At 49.3% G+C, this 16,943-nt stretch overlaps 1 protein-coding gene across 1 annotated transcript in view; it reads left to right on the top strand.

Annotated features, from left to right (window-relative positions):
- SLC4A3 (solute carrier family 4 (anion exchanger), member 3) overlaps positions 1-16,943 on the top strand; it is an 85,610-nt gene that overhangs the window by 29,822 nt on the left and 38,845 nt on the right. The window contains exons 3-5 of the mRNA XM_015414504.1: positions 3,442-3,755; positions 4,934-5,097; positions 6,836-7,047. Of these exons, the coding sequence (XP_015269990.1) occupies positions 3,442-3,755; positions 4,934-5,097; positions 6,836-7,047 (690 nt within the window). The remainder of the gene's footprint in view (positions 1-3,441; positions 3,756-4,933; positions 5,098-6,835; positions 7,048-16,943) is intronic.

The raw sequence follows: 16,943 nt of genomic DNA, 5'->3' as shown, positions 1-16,943 counted from the left end.
ATATATAATGTATCCGCTTACATTTAAAGTTACTATCACTTTATTTAGTTAAGTACTGCCAAAGCTCATCTTAAAAGTCCCTATCAGAATCAAACTGTAGCCATAGTTCTTCTCCTTTTTTCTGCCTTATTTTTTTAATAGAATCATATATTTATGTCTTCTCTCTTTGTATATAGAGACGTTTTCTTTTATCTCTTCCCATTCATATACAATCTTCAGGTTGTTTGAGGACTCCAAAAGTTTTCATTTTTTGTCTGAAATCTGTTCTTTTTTACCCTTTCAAAGATTTTGGGTCTTATGCAGCTTTTGATAGCTCTATTGTTTCCCTCCATATAATTTATTTCAGTCTCTTTAGCTAAGAAGTTCCTTCCATAAGGTAAATCTTGTTTGAGCTCCTGTTCTTGAATTTGTGTTTGTTGCAGCTGTGCATTTTTATCTTCTTGTTTGAACTCCTGTTCTTGAATTTGTGTTTGTTGCAGCTGTGAATCTTCTCTCTTATTTTCAAGTTTGAACAAGCTTCTCTGGTCCTTTACACAGTTTTGCTCAAATGACTCTCTCACTGCCCGATGGACTTCCCGATAAATTTCCAAGAAATTTGTGTCTCCTGTACATCTTCAACATTTTCAACACTATCTGGAGCTTTACATGCAGTTTGGGAATCCATTTCTTAACCCCACAGAGTCAATAGCCTCAAGGTTTGTGTTTCCTCCTAATCTTACGCAGCTGACCGCAGTTCCAAAGTGCCTAGAAGCAAGACTTAGCCATGTTTTTCAAAGTTCCTTTCAAGGTTTGTGTTTCTTCCAAATCTTACGCAGCTGACCGCAGTTCCAAAGTGCCTAGAAGCAAGACTTAGCCATGTTTTTCAAAGTTCCTTTCAAGGTTTGTGTTTCTTCCAAATCTTACGCAGCTGACCGCAGTTCCAAAGTGCCTAGAAGGAATCCTTAGCTGTGTTTTTCAAAGTTCCTTTAAGTCCATTTTGATCAGGAAAAAAAATACTTGGGATTCAAATAGCTTTAATAAAGTCCTCTCAATAGCAAAGTCTTTAGGTTCTTGGATGTTTCTTTAGTAAGTACTCTCAGTTGAATGTGCTCTTCCTAGCCTTGTGTCTCTTTAAATTCAGAGTGTGAGACTCCCTGGACTTAGCCACCGAAGCGGGGGGGGGGGGGAACCTCCCGCCCTAGATTTAAGTCTCTTTAAAGTTGCAAGGCTTGGCGAGCTGATGTTTATGAGGGTACTCACGGTCTTTTCAAGCTTTTCTTAGGCTGTGTTTCTGACTCCCCCCCTTCGTCCGGTAGCGACAGCTTTTGCTCACAATGTGAATCCCTTAATTCGCTCGGTGCTTCGGGCAAAGCTTGGCAGGACCCCGTTGTTGCCACTAAACGGGGGTGTCAAGTTGAAGCCCCTTGCTCCCAACCCTCTCCCCGAAGCTTGGTGGTGTCTCACTTGCGTAGAGACCCCTAACCAAAAGTGATAAAGCTGGCACGGTAGAAGAGCAACTCCCTGCTGTGTCCGTGGTGCCACGCTGCAACCGGAAACCCGATTTTGTATGCATGTTTTCAGTTTCAATTCATTTTCTGTATTGGAGAATGGGGGAGGGAGGTATGACAACAGAATTCAAAGGACTGTGAAGGAAAAAAATCCTCATCAGACCCCCCCCCCCCATACAATAGAAAGATACAAGCATCGTATCTTGGAGGCAAAGAGAGTTGACTGTTGAGTTCCAGGCAGGTATGTGATGAAATTTGCAGCTTGGAGGGGTATTTCTGTCCTGTTTTAGGTGCATTTTTAATTTTTAATCTAAAACATTTTTATTCTGCCTTTCTACCCAATCAGGGTCCACAAGGCAGCAAATATAAAAACATTTAAACAAGCTACATGGGGCTTGTTTGCTATGATAACTTTTTTGTGTGAAAACAATAAACATCTTAATAAAAACATTTAAGCAATTAAAAAACAGTTAAAAATATGGTTGCCATTTGCCCGGTGGGGGCGGGGGATCCCCCCAAACAGTGACGTCGCACACACAATGTGCCCTGCATCACCCAGAAGGGACGCTGGCACATCGCTGACGTTGGGGGGGGGGGGGCGGGACGCTCTGGTTTTTGGGCTTTTTTGGTTTGATGCCAATTTTACCAAAGAGTTTTGCCCCAAAGCCAGAGCATTGCCCCCAATATCACTGTTTCAGGGGGAATGGGGAGCGACGTCACTTCCCACTCCTGGAACATCCCCCCCCCATCCCCCTGCCGGCAGGGGAAAGGGACCTGGCAACCCTAGTTAAAAACATAGAATTCGATTAAAAACATATAAAAACAGTACTAGAGGGAGGGGCAGAACGTGTTATTGGGGAGTATACCTGATTGTTGGATCCCAAGCATAAAAAACAACTCCACGTTGCAAAGCAAGTAAGGTTTATTTCAAAGCGTTGGTTTACCAGAACAGGACATTGTTAGGAATAACTACAGGTAACCAGGGAAGGCATAATAAAGACATTTGAACCAGGGAAAGACCAATGGGTTCAATTCCCGCTGGCAGGAATAGACCATACAGTTCGCGCCCAATGCATGGGAACGCAACCGTTCTGAAATGTCAACACAGGTTCAGTTCACATGCAAGATACCCAAAACATTCTAGGCAAAGCGCTCCCCCTACACCCAGCTGCACGACCTTGGCAAGTTCCGCGGACTACATAACATACTCAAGCAAATAACAAAAGAGAGGGAGGGCTGAAGGGAACTACACAGGAACCGGAATGACAATGGCAGCTAGCTGACACTGATGAAACAAAAAAGTTTTCACCTGTTGGTGAGAGACACCAATAGGGAGAGACAGATGAATCTCCCCGGGGAGGGAGTTCCAAAACTTCGGTGCCAGAACAGAGAAGGCCTTTTCTGGGGTCACCACTCATCTAGCCTCAGAGGCCACGGACAGCCAAATCAGGGCCTCTGAGGATGACTCATCACAAAAATTTCACATCCATAAGAAGCAGATAACGCAGCCAATGTTCCCTCTAAGCTGCGGAGTCTTGTGAGCAAAAAATTCTACTTTGTGAGCTGCTGGCATTAAAGTTGTGAGCGAGCAATTTGGCTACTGCAGAAATTCGTTTGCTCTGGAGCCATCCTTCTTGAGCGAACACAGAAATGTGTGAGCCGGAGGCTAAAAAACTGTACACTAGCTCACACTAACTCGGCTTAGAGGGAACACTGAACGCAGCTTCTTCTGTGCTGTGGCTGAGGGGGGGGGGATGACCAGCGTGCCGCTGGAGGGACCTTCTTCTGGACTGTGGGAATCCTCCTGCAGTGGGAATCCTAGCAGGAGCAAGAAAAACTTCATTGCTGCCCAGCTGGGGCGAGTGGGTTCCTCCTGCCCTTCCCTTCTCTTCTGTCCCTGCTTATCATGCTCCGTGACATAACTCTTCCCTCCCTCTGTCTTTTTCTTCTATAGTCCATCGCCACACATCCCACCACATCCATCACCCCCTCTCTGCCCGCCTGCCTCTGCCTCACAAGTCTCAGAAGAGACTTCTCCGCTCTGAGAGGAAGAAGAAGAAGAGGAAGCCAAAAAAGACCTCTATACCTCCCTCCAATGTCACCCCCACCATCCAGGAGGTAGAAGAAGAAGAGGAGGAGGAGGAAGCAGAATCCGAAGGAGAGGAACTTCTAGAGAAGGAAACCTCTGCAGAGTCTGACCTTGAAACCTCTCCCAAAGGAGAGTCTCCCGGAATACCAAAGACAGTTCTGCCTGAAAGAAATGTTGAGGTACGAGACATTCCATCCTCCTAGTCAGCAAGGTTCATGGGTTTTGAGGTGGATGTACAAGGATCAGGAGCAGGGTGAAGGGCTCTCATTATACTGTGTTTCTGGAAGCAATGTAGACATTGTGTGTGAGTGTGTCCTGCTTGTCAAAGAACAGTGGAGGATGAAGGGGCTCCTATATCCTTGTGTAATGTAAAGGAGTGGATACCAATTTTCCCAGCAGCCAAGGCTTATACTCTACTAGGGAGGAAGGCCCGTTGAGAAGGGTGATACAATGGGCGGCTAGCCCCCCCTCCTCGCGCCCTCCCCCTCTCTGCCCTGACCCAGGCGGCGGCCGGTGTTAGGCTTGCGCCCGTTGGCCCCAGCCACTCGCGCCTCGCAGTTGTCCTCCGCACAGCGTTCGGCTCCCCCCCCGTCCTGAGCCAGGTGGCTGGCGGGCTTAGCCTGGCGGCCGTCGTCCCCAGCCACTCGCAGCTCTTCTCCGCTCGGCTGTCGCCCCCTCCCTCTCTGCGCGCCGACCCAGGCGGCTGGCGGCCTTAGGCTGCTGCCCGTCGTCCCCTTAGGCTGCCGCCCCGCCGCCCGTCGTCCCCAGCCACTCCCGCCTCTCCTCCGCTCGGCTCTTGCCCCCTTCCGCTCTTTGCCCCGACCCTGACGGCTTCCGATGTGAGCCTTCCGCCCGTCGTCGCCAACCACTCGCGAGTGTCGCCTCTCATCCGCTCGGCTCTCGCCCCCTCCCCCTCCCCGCCCCGACCCAGGCGGCCGCTGGTCATAGGCTGCGGCTCGTCATCCCCAGGCACTCACGCCTCTCGGCTCTCCTCCGCACGGCGGGCGCCTCGCCGCCCTGTGCGGCCTGGCGCCCGTCGCCTCCAGCCCCCGGGAAGATTCTCTGCAGGCCGCGTGAAGCTGCATCCAAGGTGGGACTCCGACGACATGGCCAATAGGACGTGGCCAAGTCGCTGACGGACAGCCGAGCCGTCCAAACACTGTAGGGGCGCATTGCGTGAAGTTTGCGTCTTACTGCTTTATAATATAGGAGAGATAATTTTTTGTCAGCCTTAGCCAGGGCAGCTTATACAGTTTATTATTTTGGTCAGCCTTAGCCAGGGCCATTGAAGTGGTAATTCCCAGGGGTCCTGAATGCTCTGGTTGTTTGTTTGACTCTTTGCTTTGGTTATCTGCAGTTCACTATTGGGAGTGATGAGGAGGAGGAGGAGGAGGAAGAAGAGAAGGCCTGTGGCAGCCCATGCACTTTGCCATTTCACATGACAGAGGAATGCAGTCACCTCTCCTCACTTCCATGTCTTTCTGATCTGCTGCCAGAGAAAGGACTGACATCTCCCAGGGGGTGAGACAGAGCATAAGAAGGCAATAGGGGTCATGCTGGATCAGACCAGTGGTTCATCTCATCTAGCGTGCTGTCTCAAACAGTCGGGTTGGGGGGAAACAAACAGGGCATAGAGACCCAGGACTTCCCCTGACGTTGCCTCCTTGCCCTGATATTCAAAAGTTTTGGTCTTTTTTGTGGCCCATGCCTTCATCGATATGTGTGAAGCTCAGTTTGCGCCACTGCCCTCTTAGACACAGCAAAATGCCTGAATGTTTCCATGTATAGAAAAAGAGATTCTTTGTGGAACACAAGCACAGTCTGGGGGGTAGCGGCATAATCTGAGTCACAGCTCCCCCAGGTAGGGCTGCCAAGTCCCCCCAGGGGGCAGATTTCCCCCCGCTTTGGAGGCCCGATTTCCGCCGCCGTGGAATCGGGCCACGGGGGAAACCCCACCCCGGCGTGCACATCAGCCGGATGTGACGTGATGACGCCGGGCACGTTGGGGGCGGGGCCACAGACATTTGAGGGGAAAACAGAGTTTTCCCCTCAAATGGCTGTGGCCCCGCCATCAGCGTGCTTGGCGTCATCACGTGACGTCACATCCGGCTGACGTGCATGCGGCGCGCGTGCTCGGGACGCCGTCCGGGAGCCCCCCGTCGCAAGGAGAAACAGGTTTGGCAACCTCACCCCCAGGCTTAGCACTAGCAGTTATTTTCATTATCAGAATTTGGTCCCTGAATAATTAAAAAGAGCACAGCTTTCATTTTGGTTTTGTATACAGAGTGTCAGACTTGGCTTGGTTGGGAAGGCCTAGGTCCTAACCCTCACTCAGCTGAGAAGCGCATTGTCAGCCTGTCATTATCTCAGCCCAACCGAGCTTACAGGGTTGTTGTGGGGATAAAGTGAGTTAACATCACCAATCATACTATGTATACCACCCTGAGATCTTTGAAGGATGGAGTACCAGCATGATTAATAAATAGCTACCAGCAGCCAGGGGTCGTTTCGTAGAAAAAGAGCTAGGGGAACTCATTAGCATAACTCATTAGCATATGCCACACCCCCTGACATCAGGGGCCCGGTAGTGGACCTGCAAGGCCGGCGGGAGTGCGAGGAAGCCCCGCCAAGGCCCTCCCTGGCCCCAGGCAGGCAGGGGTGGGGAGAGGCGGGGAGGAAGCAACTTACCCTCCCTCTTCTCCTGCCTCCTCCTGGCTGAATGAGGGCTGGAAGCGGGGCGGCCGGAAGTAGGGGGCGGGGCTTCATCGTGTGCCTCGCCCCCCTGCACCTCACCCGGGGGAACTGCGATCCCCCGCGATCCCCCCCCCGAAATGACCTCTGCCAGCAGCCACCACATACCTGGGATAAGAGATCAGATTTCCATAACAGAAGGCTTGTTTTCTAAGCAACCTTAAGCCCTGAGCTTCTGTCAGTTTAGAAGAAGAACCCCGAAAGAAGTACATACGCTGGGGCGTTACAGCTGACAGCTTCCAACTAGGAGGATGTTCCACCCATAGCTGGGGGAATGATAAGTAACTGATTTCATCCTTTCAGCAAGGAAATGGCCTGCTTCCCCCAAGGCTGTTTGTTTCTTAGTTCCAGGGTCTTTTGGTTCTGAAGGAGAGGCCAAATCACCTGTGGCCACTCTTGCTCCCATCCCCTAAATGTGGCACTGCCCACCTCCGTGCCAGGGGTAGCTTCTTTCTCCTCATTGCCACTCATGTGCCATCATCGCCCTCTCTGTCACTTATTTCCACAGCTTCTCTGGGCGCAGGGATTACACACCTCGAGGATGGGAGACGCGCAAGGCTTGGAGTCAGGTGCCAAGTGGGCAGCGGGCCAACTACGACCTGAAGGAGCGAGTGTGTATCGGCAGCATGACCACCCTGGAAAGTGCCACATACCAGCGAATCCCCACAGATGAGGCTGAGGCTCAAATGCTGGCTTCTGCTGACCTGGATGACATGAAAAGTGAGAGTCAGGCGGGATGCAGATCTAATCAGAAGGGGAAGGGAGAGACGGGTCTTTCTGTTGGGAGTCTTCCACAATGCAGCACCTTGAGTGAATATGAGAAGTTCATAAAAAACATAACAATTGCTGTGCTGCTCCAAAACACTAGCCCTTTGTACTTAAAGGGGGCAGCTAGAGGGCTCAGTGGTTTTATAAGAAAGAAATAATAACTCCCCCCCCCCCAGGATAGTTTACTAATTGGAAGTGTGCCGTCTTTGAAAATAGAGCTTGCGTGTGTTTTTGGTTATCACAGTGTTTCGCTATTGGTAGACCTGTTTTCTATGTGGATACCTGTGAGGGTCTTCTCCCACCCGTGCCACTCCCTTTGGTTTGGTGGTGTAGATTGGTGTCGTGGTTAAATTCGCGAACTCTAATCTGGGAGAACTGGATTTGATTCTCCACTCCTCCACTCACAGCTGCTGGTTGACCTTGGCCAAGCCATAGTTCTGTTAGAGGTGTTCTTGAAAATAGCAGTTTCTGTCAGAGCTCTCTCAGCCCCACCAAGGTGTCTGCTGTGGGGAGGGGAAGGGAAAGGAGTTCGTAAGCCACTCTGAGACTCCAAGTGAAGGGCGGGATATAAATGCAATCTCTTCTTCTTCTTCTTTTTCTCTGCCATTGTGTCCCACCTCTTTGGGGCTCTCCAATCCTCAGAACGGGGGTAAAAGGGATAGGTGTCAGGGTTACAGCACCCAAGTCTGTCCTCTTTCCCCCCAGGAGTTGGCTCCTTTAGCTAAGTCAAGCACCTCCTCTTTCCTCCCTGGCCTGGTATTGGAGCCTCCCTAAATGCCTCCTCCTAATCATTCAATTAGCCCCAGACTCCTGCCTCTCCCTCACCACTGGTCCTACCACCTGGGCTGGGGGGGGGGTAGAGTACCACCTCATTAAATAGCCTTCTCTAACCCAGCTGGCCCTCTTCCTTGCCCCGTGGTACCCTCCCTAGAGGGACTTCTGCTGGGCCGTTGCCTCCTGGCTTCCTCGGTGCTCTGCTGGGTTGGGGCTCTTGGCCTTGGCTGTTCTTGCAGGTCCATCGTGGGTGGCAGCAAGGGCCACTGCACTGATAGCTGCCCTCTACCGAGGCTTCTCTTCCTCCTGCTGCCCTGAGCCTGACGCGTCTTCCTTTCTGGCTGGGATCTGTGCTGGGTAAGTGGGGAGGTGGGAGGGCTCATGCAGTGGGGGTCCCAGTGGTGGCATAGGGTTGCCAACTTCCAGATGGCACCTGACGATCTCCCGCTATTACAGTTAATCTCCAGATGACCAAGATCAGTCCCCCTGGAGAAAATGGCTGCTTTGGAGGGTGGACTGCTGAGGTTCCTCCCCTGCCCAAATCCCACCCTCCCCAGGCTCTGCCCCCAGAAAGTCCAGGTAATTCCCAATCCAGAGCTGGCAACCCAGAGCTGCCCTATGGCAGCAGCGTCCCGCTCAGTTGTTGGGCATAGTGTGGAAGCCACAGGGAAGGAGGAAGAGGCCAGGTTGGGTGTCACCAACCCCAGACACTATCAAACCAGTTGATGTTACTAGCCATTAGGCCATACTAGCCAGTGGGGAACTCCTGGGCCGGGAGGGTGATTCTCTAGCTTTTGGGCAAAACTCTATGGTTTTTTGCCTTCAAAAACATAGAGTTTGCCCAAAAACTAGAGCATCACCCCCAATGTCAGCAACATGATGACAACACTTCCTGTTTGGGAGTGGGGTTTCTCCCACTGGCCAGCTGGCCAGCGACAGATTAGAGCCCCCAAAAGCAGGGGAACCCCTGCTGGGACCTGGGAGCCAGTGGCCATTTGCCACATCTTCTGTCAATGGCAATTGCACACTGTGTGATGAACTTGTTCTGTTGTTTGTTTTCAAGCTGTGTCTTTCTGTTTTGGTCAATAATCCTGATAAGGGGTGCTTTCACACCAGGGTGATTGACTGTAGTAGTCTGGTTGCTGATGCGCTTCTGAGTGAAATTGCCCTTACAACAGAGATTTCAGACAGCCCAGGATAAGAGTGGTGGACTCTAATCTGCAGAACCGGGTTTAATTCCCCCCCCCTCCCTAATTTACAGGTTTATGGATAATGCAGTGCTGAATAAAAATAACAAAATAACTTTTTTAAAAAAACAACAACACATATATTTGCAGACACCCTGAGCTTTCTTTCTTTTTTTAAGCATGAGTAATGCTGGATAAAGGAGCTGCGGTGGCTCGAGTGGTTAAGACGCTGAACTGCAGGCTGTGGAAGGTCAGTAGTTCAGCAGTTCGAGACCCGAGTGTGCCGCATGACGGAGTGAGCTCCCGTCTCTAGTTCCAGCTCCTGCCAACCTAGCAGTTCGAAAGCAAGAAATTGCAAGTAGATAAATAGGTACCACTTCGGTGGGAAGATAACAGCGTTCCGTGCACCTTGGTGTTTAGTCATGCCGGCCACATGACCACAGAAACGTCTTTGGACAGCGCTGGCTCTTCGGCTTTGAAACGGAGATGAGCACCGCAACCCTAGAGTCGGATTCGACTGGCTTTCGAGCAAGGGAACCTTTACCTTTAATGCTGGATAGGATTAATCCAATACCTTCAACAACCTTAAAAAAAATAAGGTCCAATGTTTGCAGGCACCTCGGAGGATCCCTTGCACTCTGTCTAAAAGGCCGGCAATTCTCTTCTGTTACAGACATTATTGCCAGGGACTGGTCCTTGCAGTCATCAACAAATGCAAAGAGTCATTGACAAGTAATTCACTAGCTTTTCACTTCTGTTTCCACTTCAGAACAAGAAACCGCTCCCACCCATAGTGTCCTGCCCAGAAAATATCTTAAAAAAAAACAGGTTTAAAATAAAGCAGGGGTTTTTTGGTGAAAAGAATGGGCTGTTAATGGCCTGGGCACAAACAGAGGATGACATCATGTGGAAGCACTAAAAAAACCCAGCTGGGTGGCTGAAATGTGGGAAATTCTTGGTGTGGAAGAAGCCGGGTTATAGTTTGGGGGTACTTATGACCCAGTCCTATGCATATTTACTCAGAAGTAAGTCCCTTTGAGCTCAGTGGAATCTGGCTGTTAAGGAAATGGGCAATTGATTATTTCCCCCTATGTTTTAGGTCCGCAGCAGGGCTGCCAGGCCTGACCTGACTGCTGGTGGGGTGGGGGGTTCCGTCTTATCCCAGGAGTCCTCCCCCTGGAGGTGATGTCATCACGCCAGGCCCATTGGGCTGGATGCTTTAGCCTATGGGCAAATACCAAATACCAGAGCCACTCCTGCATGACGGGCCCAGTGCGATGAGGTCAACTCCGGGTGCACATCGGGCAGGAAAGGGCTCTTTGGGGGTGGGGCTCCCCCACTGGCCAGCTGGCCAGCGGTGGATTGGGGACCCTGAAATCGGGGGGGACCAGCCCTCATTGGGGGGATGGCAACCCTAGCCCACACCAGTCACTGTTCTGTAAATGCCTGCTTATGCCTCCTCCAGTCATAACTGACTAGTGTCTTGGACTTCCCGTCTTCCAAATTGGTCCCTGTGTTCTCTGAAAGTAGCCTAGCTAAGACCCACTTGCAGTCAGGGGTCATTTCCTGCAGGAGCACACAGGAGCAGAGCTCCGGCAGTAGGGAGCCCAGGGGGCGGGCACATGAAACAAGCCCCATCCCCTGCTCCCAGCAGCCCTCAGTCAGAGCAAGAAGCAGCCAGGTAAGTTGCAGAGGGCCCACCTTCAGGTACGAGCTCTCCCTCCTCTGTGAGGGCAGATCTGCGCGTTACCCCCCCAATAGCTAGCAATCCAAAACAGTCCAGTGGAGCCTGAGTGGTGGGTGTTGCCTTCTGACACACTTCCGGTGATGTCAGGGGGTGTGGCATATGCTAATGAGTTATACTACTGAGCTCCTGCACCTCTTTTTCTACCAAATGACCCCTGCTTGCAGTTATTGTGGTGACAGACTCTGCTGACTCTCAGCCACAGTAAGCAGTTCCTCCTGAGCTACCTGTCACCAGCAAAGCCTCCATTTAAACAACAAGCACAGTTTCAGTCACAGGCCCTCCAAGATCTCTCAGAAATAATTTTCACTAATTTAACTGAATAGATAAACTCCATTCAATAATCCTTAAATCATATCCTGATTAAAGGTTAATACTGAAGGAAGCATAAGAGGTGCATGGGCATGCATGTGTGGTTGTCGGTGGTGGATGGGGGTTAGATGGAATAGAAAATAGGCAAGAGAAAAGGGCTGTCAGAAATAAAAGTATAAAATGCAGATCTCACCTCATATCAAGAAATCATGTGAATGTGACACAAATTGTTGAATAAGTGGCTAAGGCAGGGAAGTATGAGGGCCAGGTTTGAAATATGCTCTTGACAGATTGTTCAGACATTGAGAGCCAAGCTAGATGTTATGAATGAAAACAGAATTCCCAGCTAACAAGGGGTTTGAGGGGCATTTGCTGGAGAGACTGGGGAAGTAGGAAGGAAGTCTTTAGTTCAGGGGTGTCGAACTAATTTGTTATCAGGGCCAGATCTGACATAAATGAGACCTTGTTGGGCCGGACCACGTGTGTCATAAAATGTAATGCCAGGTAGCGGAGATATAAACTTTATAAAGGACACAAAGACAAAGGTTTTTTTTAAACTTAAAATAAAGACATGCTCAAAACATTAGCTCCCTAAGCTGCAAACCTACTTTTGATTTATTGACATTCACCACAGAAATCTCATGCTCAGAGTTCTGAGTCTAGGACCCAGGTTAAAACATGAGATGGCTGAGTGATTAAGAGACTCTGGCAGAGCAAGCTATGATGCAGCAGCAGTAGAACTGGAAGCAGGAAATGGCCAGTTCTACTGTGGGCCTGATGGAAGCCCTCCGGGGGCCTGATCCGCCCCCCGGGCCACATGTTTGACACCCCTGCTTTAGTTATTCCCCTATCCACCAGTTCTTTTCTAATCCAGAACTCTGGGCAGTTTTAATTTTTTTCCCTAACCAGGTTCCAAAATTTGAATGAGCCTGGGGGGAAATAGCCTGTAGGACACTTCCAAAAGAGAATCAGTAGAGGAGTTACCCTTCCCTCCCATACGCTGATTCTTCCCTGTGGTCCTTTCCGCACTTGGATCTCATCCCTGGTTTTATCAGAGTTCAACTTGGGACACAATACTCCTTGCATTTATCCCTGGTTATAACAGCATCTGTTTATCCCGGGACAAGTGTGGGGTGAAACCGGGGTGACCTCAATGTAACATGGAAACAAGAAATACCCCGGGATAATTACAGGGGTGAACTCATGTTTAGTGTGGAATGTAAGTTTGGGGACAGGGTTGAACCAGGATTTAAGGTCTAGTGCGGAAAGGACCTTGAGGCAGCAAGAAAGCAGACCGAAATATATTGTGTGAGGGAGATGACTTAGTAACATGAGCTGCTTGACATTATACTATCAGGTCTCAGTCTGTGGTTACCAGTGGAATAAACCTAGATTTTAAGCAGGTGGTGCTGCGTGTCAAGATTATAATCTTTGATCTCCCTAGATTTTTTGTTTCTAAGATCTCCCACCTTCTCTCCCACTGTATTAGCTATCAGTTTTGTGTTGCGCTGATGTAAATCATTTCTAACACAAACCCAAGTTTCTTTGTAACCATGATTTACAAACTGGCTTCAAACCATGGTTGTGTGGTTTATGTAGGGGGTGACCAGAAAAAAGCCCACGGAAAGAAGCCCATATGGGAAAATACCATGTAAAGCACCATAGAGATTAATAATTGTGGATAACCGTTCATCTCCATTTATGAGAATGAACAGGTATTACTGATACTTTATATTGTTATTTTAGGATTAAATTTATTTTATTAAATTATTATTTATTTAATTATTTTAGGATTAAAACATGTCATATTCACATGCAACAATTTGTGATATTGCCAAGTATAATTAAATAATAATTTTGCTATGTTATTAGTAAATTACTTCATTACTATACAAAAGTGGCCTGTATGAACAATAACAGAAATTAAACTCTATATAGAAATATTTTAAAATAAAATTAAATACTTTAAATTTATTAATTTACCATTTGTCAACCTTTGTAATGTTGGTATGAAGTAATTTCTAAAGTAAAGACAAAAAGATGTTAAATTAAATTATGTATAGACTCTCTAGTGTACACAGCTTTTGAACAACTATATGGCTTAAAATTCTTCAAATAATTAATATTATTTATTAATTTTGTTATTAAAATTAAAACCATAAAATAACAAAACCGTACGGTAACATAAAATAACAAATTGTAACAGAAGGGGCAACCATGTCATGTAGTGCTCTTAATTCCCTGCTCCACTTCAGTCATCCCACTCTGTGGTCTCTGTTTGATGGACTGCAGAGGGACCCGGCTTGCCACAAACGAACCCTGACTAGTGCACAGGCAGGCTGCCTAGAGTTGAAAAAGAGGAAATAGGAGGCACTTCATGACATGGTTGACACTTCTGTGCAGCAATATGTAGATACACTTAATTACTTAAGGAGATTGGCTAATACACAATGAAGAATTATATCTGAGTTATTATTGTTGTTGCTATTAAATTATTGTTATTATTGTTGTTATTAACCATTGTTGTTAAATAATTGTTGCTTTTAATATTAGGGTTGGGTAGTCTTTTCTCTTGGTCACTGGGTGTACCACACTGTATTTGTTAAAATACAAGTAAAGGGAAATTGAGCTAGGAAATTGACTTATTGTTTAACTAGCTGAAAAGCTCGTTGTGAAGTCAATGAAACGGACCCTAGAAAGACCCCATGGGGGAGGGCTGACGCCATGAAGCCCACGGAAGTCAGCATCAGCGTCCTCGGTGGCCGTCGCCTCCCAGCTGCTGGTGATGGGCTCCCGGCGGCCAGGCATGAAGAGGCCCCAATTGGCAGAGCACTCCCCATGGCGTTCGCCAGCACCTCCCTGGCTGCATTCCCCCGGGAGGTGTTAGCGGTGCTGCCAGTGCTGCAACCACGCTGGTCTCCGCTCAGGTGCTCCAGGCAGACCGTGCAGCAGGGGCCGCGCACAAGGCGTGCGAGGCTTGCCAGCAGCAGAGAGGAGAGGGCAGCCAGGGGACGCAGCTCTGGCTCCTTGCCTCCCATCCCGCTCAGAGGCAAACCCGGGAGCAGAGTGAGCGCCAAGGCCAGGTAGTGGGGAGCTCGCCTGCGCTGTGGCCCTGAGGCAAATGGGGTGGTGGGAGTTGTGGGGCCAAGGTTTGCGGGGCCGCTGGGAGGCTTGGGAGGCTGCCCCATCGGAGGCCCTGGCTTTTCTCCCTCTACCACCCCTACCCTGCCGGCCTCACTGTGCAGGAGGCGAGGTGGTGGGCGTAGGAGGCATCCAGCTGGCAGAGCATCCATCCCGGCCTGTGGCTTCCTGGCGACTTAGGGAGAGTGGGCGGGCAGGAGGGAGGCAACGCTAACCCTAACCCCCCACGCACTGGGAAAGGGGAGCGTGGTGGCTCCCCGGTGGCCAGGCTCATGGCTCCCCCCGCTGTGCGCTGGAGGCAGCGGGGCAAGCCAGCCGGCCCTGTCCCTCCTCTGTTGGCATGCTGAAGGCGGCAGGCCTCGCCCATCCACAGCTGATGGCGGCGACAGCGGGCCAAGCTGGGCAGGCTGGCTCCTTCCCCGCCTTCCCGCCCGCCCGCTTGAGGACCCAGCACGCCAAGGCGGCCAGCCTCGCCCCTCTCCCCACCGGCCACCCAAGCAAGCAAGCGAGCGGAGCACATAGCAGTGGAGTGGCAGCGAGTGAGGGACGGCCGCTCGCCGCCCGTTTCAGCCAGGTGCGCACCAAGCCAGCTAGCCTCGTCCCTCCACCCCCCCAGCCAATGGCATGCCAGTTGCCCCGCGTGGTCCCTGTGCAGGTGTAGGCCGGGTGGTGAGGTGGTAGGCGTCGGAGGCATTCAGCCCCCGGAGCGTCCATCCCGGCTGGCGGCTCCCTCGAGACTGAGGGCGAGTTGCTGCCTGGTGGGTCTGTGGGTGGGACAGAGGCCATGGAGGGAGGCAAGGCAGGGAGGGGATTGGCCCCCCTCCTGAGCGACAGACCCGGGACCCAAGGGCTGGGGAGGCGTGTGGAACCTCTCACACCAAAATGCTTTTATATATAAAGAGAGATAACAAAATAAGTAAATAATATTAATTATTTGAAGAATCTTAAGCCATATAGTTGTTCAAAAGCTGTGTATACCAGACAGTCTATACATAATTTAATATCTTTCTATCTTTACTTTAGAAATTATTTCATATCAACATTACAAAGGTTGACAAATGGTAAATCAATAAATATAAAGTATATATTTCTATATTGAGTTTAATTTCTCTTTTTCCTTCTTAATAAAGTTTGTTGATAACAACATGTACTGTATTTTCCCTTCCAAGCCTTTACACTCAAGAGCATTAAAGCTCTCTTCATACAGGCCACTGTTGTATAGTAATGAAGTAATTTACTAATAACATAGCAAAATTATTATTTAATTATACTTGATAAAATCACAACACAAATTGTTGCATGTGGGTATGACATGTTTTAATCCTAACATAACAATATAAAATATCACTAATACCTGTTCATTCTCATAAATGGAGATGAATGGTTATCCACAATTATAAATTTCTATGGCACTTTACATGGTATTGTTCCATGTGGGCTTCTTTCTGTGTGGGCTTTTTTCTGTGTAGGCCTTTTTTGTGTATGGGCTTATTTCCATGTGGGCTTATTTCCGTGTGGGCAGTTTTCCATGTGGCCTTTTCCCGTGTGGGCAGTTTTCCTGTGGCCTTTTTTCATATAACCTATGTATGGCCATGCATGATGGCTTGTGCTTATGCTCACGTAATGCAAAATCATGGGTAACTCCAAAAGGAGGAGCCAGATTACTCTAAACAGGGAGGAAGTGTGCATTCTTGAGTCTTGGCTTGTGATATGCAAACCATGGTTAGCAGGGAGCCAGTGTGACGTCTGTCAATGCTAGCTAACAATTCTCAGCCATTTCCATGGAAAATTCACCAAACCCATAAGAGGAAATCCCCTTTCAGACTTTGATTCCTGCATACTATGCTGTCCATAACAGGATGAGGGGACTGGTGGCATGAGGAAGTAACTCTGTGACATGTGCTGTGTCCTCTAATTGTGGCAAGTAATTCCGGAGTTATTTCTCTTTCTTAAGGAAGCACCACCATCATAATCAATGCCCAGATAAGGAGGGTGTGAGCTAAACAATAAGATGAGGGGACAGGGTAAAAGCCGGAACGGGCCGGAACGGGCATTAAACACACAATAGTACCGCAAAAAACAGTGGCATGCATTACAGGCGCTCCAGAACAATATTCTAGAAGTGGAAAACCAGAACTCTCACTCTTTTATTAACCCTTTCTAGGCCAAAATGCCTCCAGAACACCCCGGAACGGCCCGGAACGGGCATTAAACACACAGTAGTACCGCAAAAAACAGTGGCATGCATTACAAGCACTCCAGAACAGTATTCTAGAGGTGGAAAACCGGAACTCTCGCTCTTTTATTAACCCTTTCTAGGCCAAAATGCCTCCGGAACACCCAAGAACGGCCCGGAATGGCCCGGAACGGGCATTAAAAACACAGTAGTACCGCAAAAAACAGTGGCATGCATTACAGGCACTCCAGAACAGTATTCTAGAGGTGGAAAACCAGAACTCTCACTCTTTTATTAACCCTTTCTAGGCCAAAATGCCTCCGGAACACCCTCGGAATGGCCCGGAACGGGCATTAAAAACACAGTAGTACCGCAAAAAACAGTGGCATGCATTACAGGCACTCCAGAACAGTATTCTAGAGGTGGGAAACCGGAACTCTCACTCTTTTATTAACCCTTTCTAGGCCAAAATGCCTCCGGAACACCCCGGAACGGCCCAAAACGGCCCGCAATG

The sequence above is a fragment of the Gekko japonicus genome, unplaced genomic scaffold (assembly GCF_001447785.1).
Source record: "Gekko japonicus isolate JY-2015 unplaced genomic scaffold, Gekko_japonicus_V1.1 scaffold446, whole genome shotgun sequence".
Lineage (NCBI taxonomy): Eukaryota > Metazoa > Chordata > Lepidosauria > Squamata > Gekkonidae > Gekko > Gekko japonicus.
This window is presented reverse-complemented; position numbering and strand designations above follow the sequence as displayed.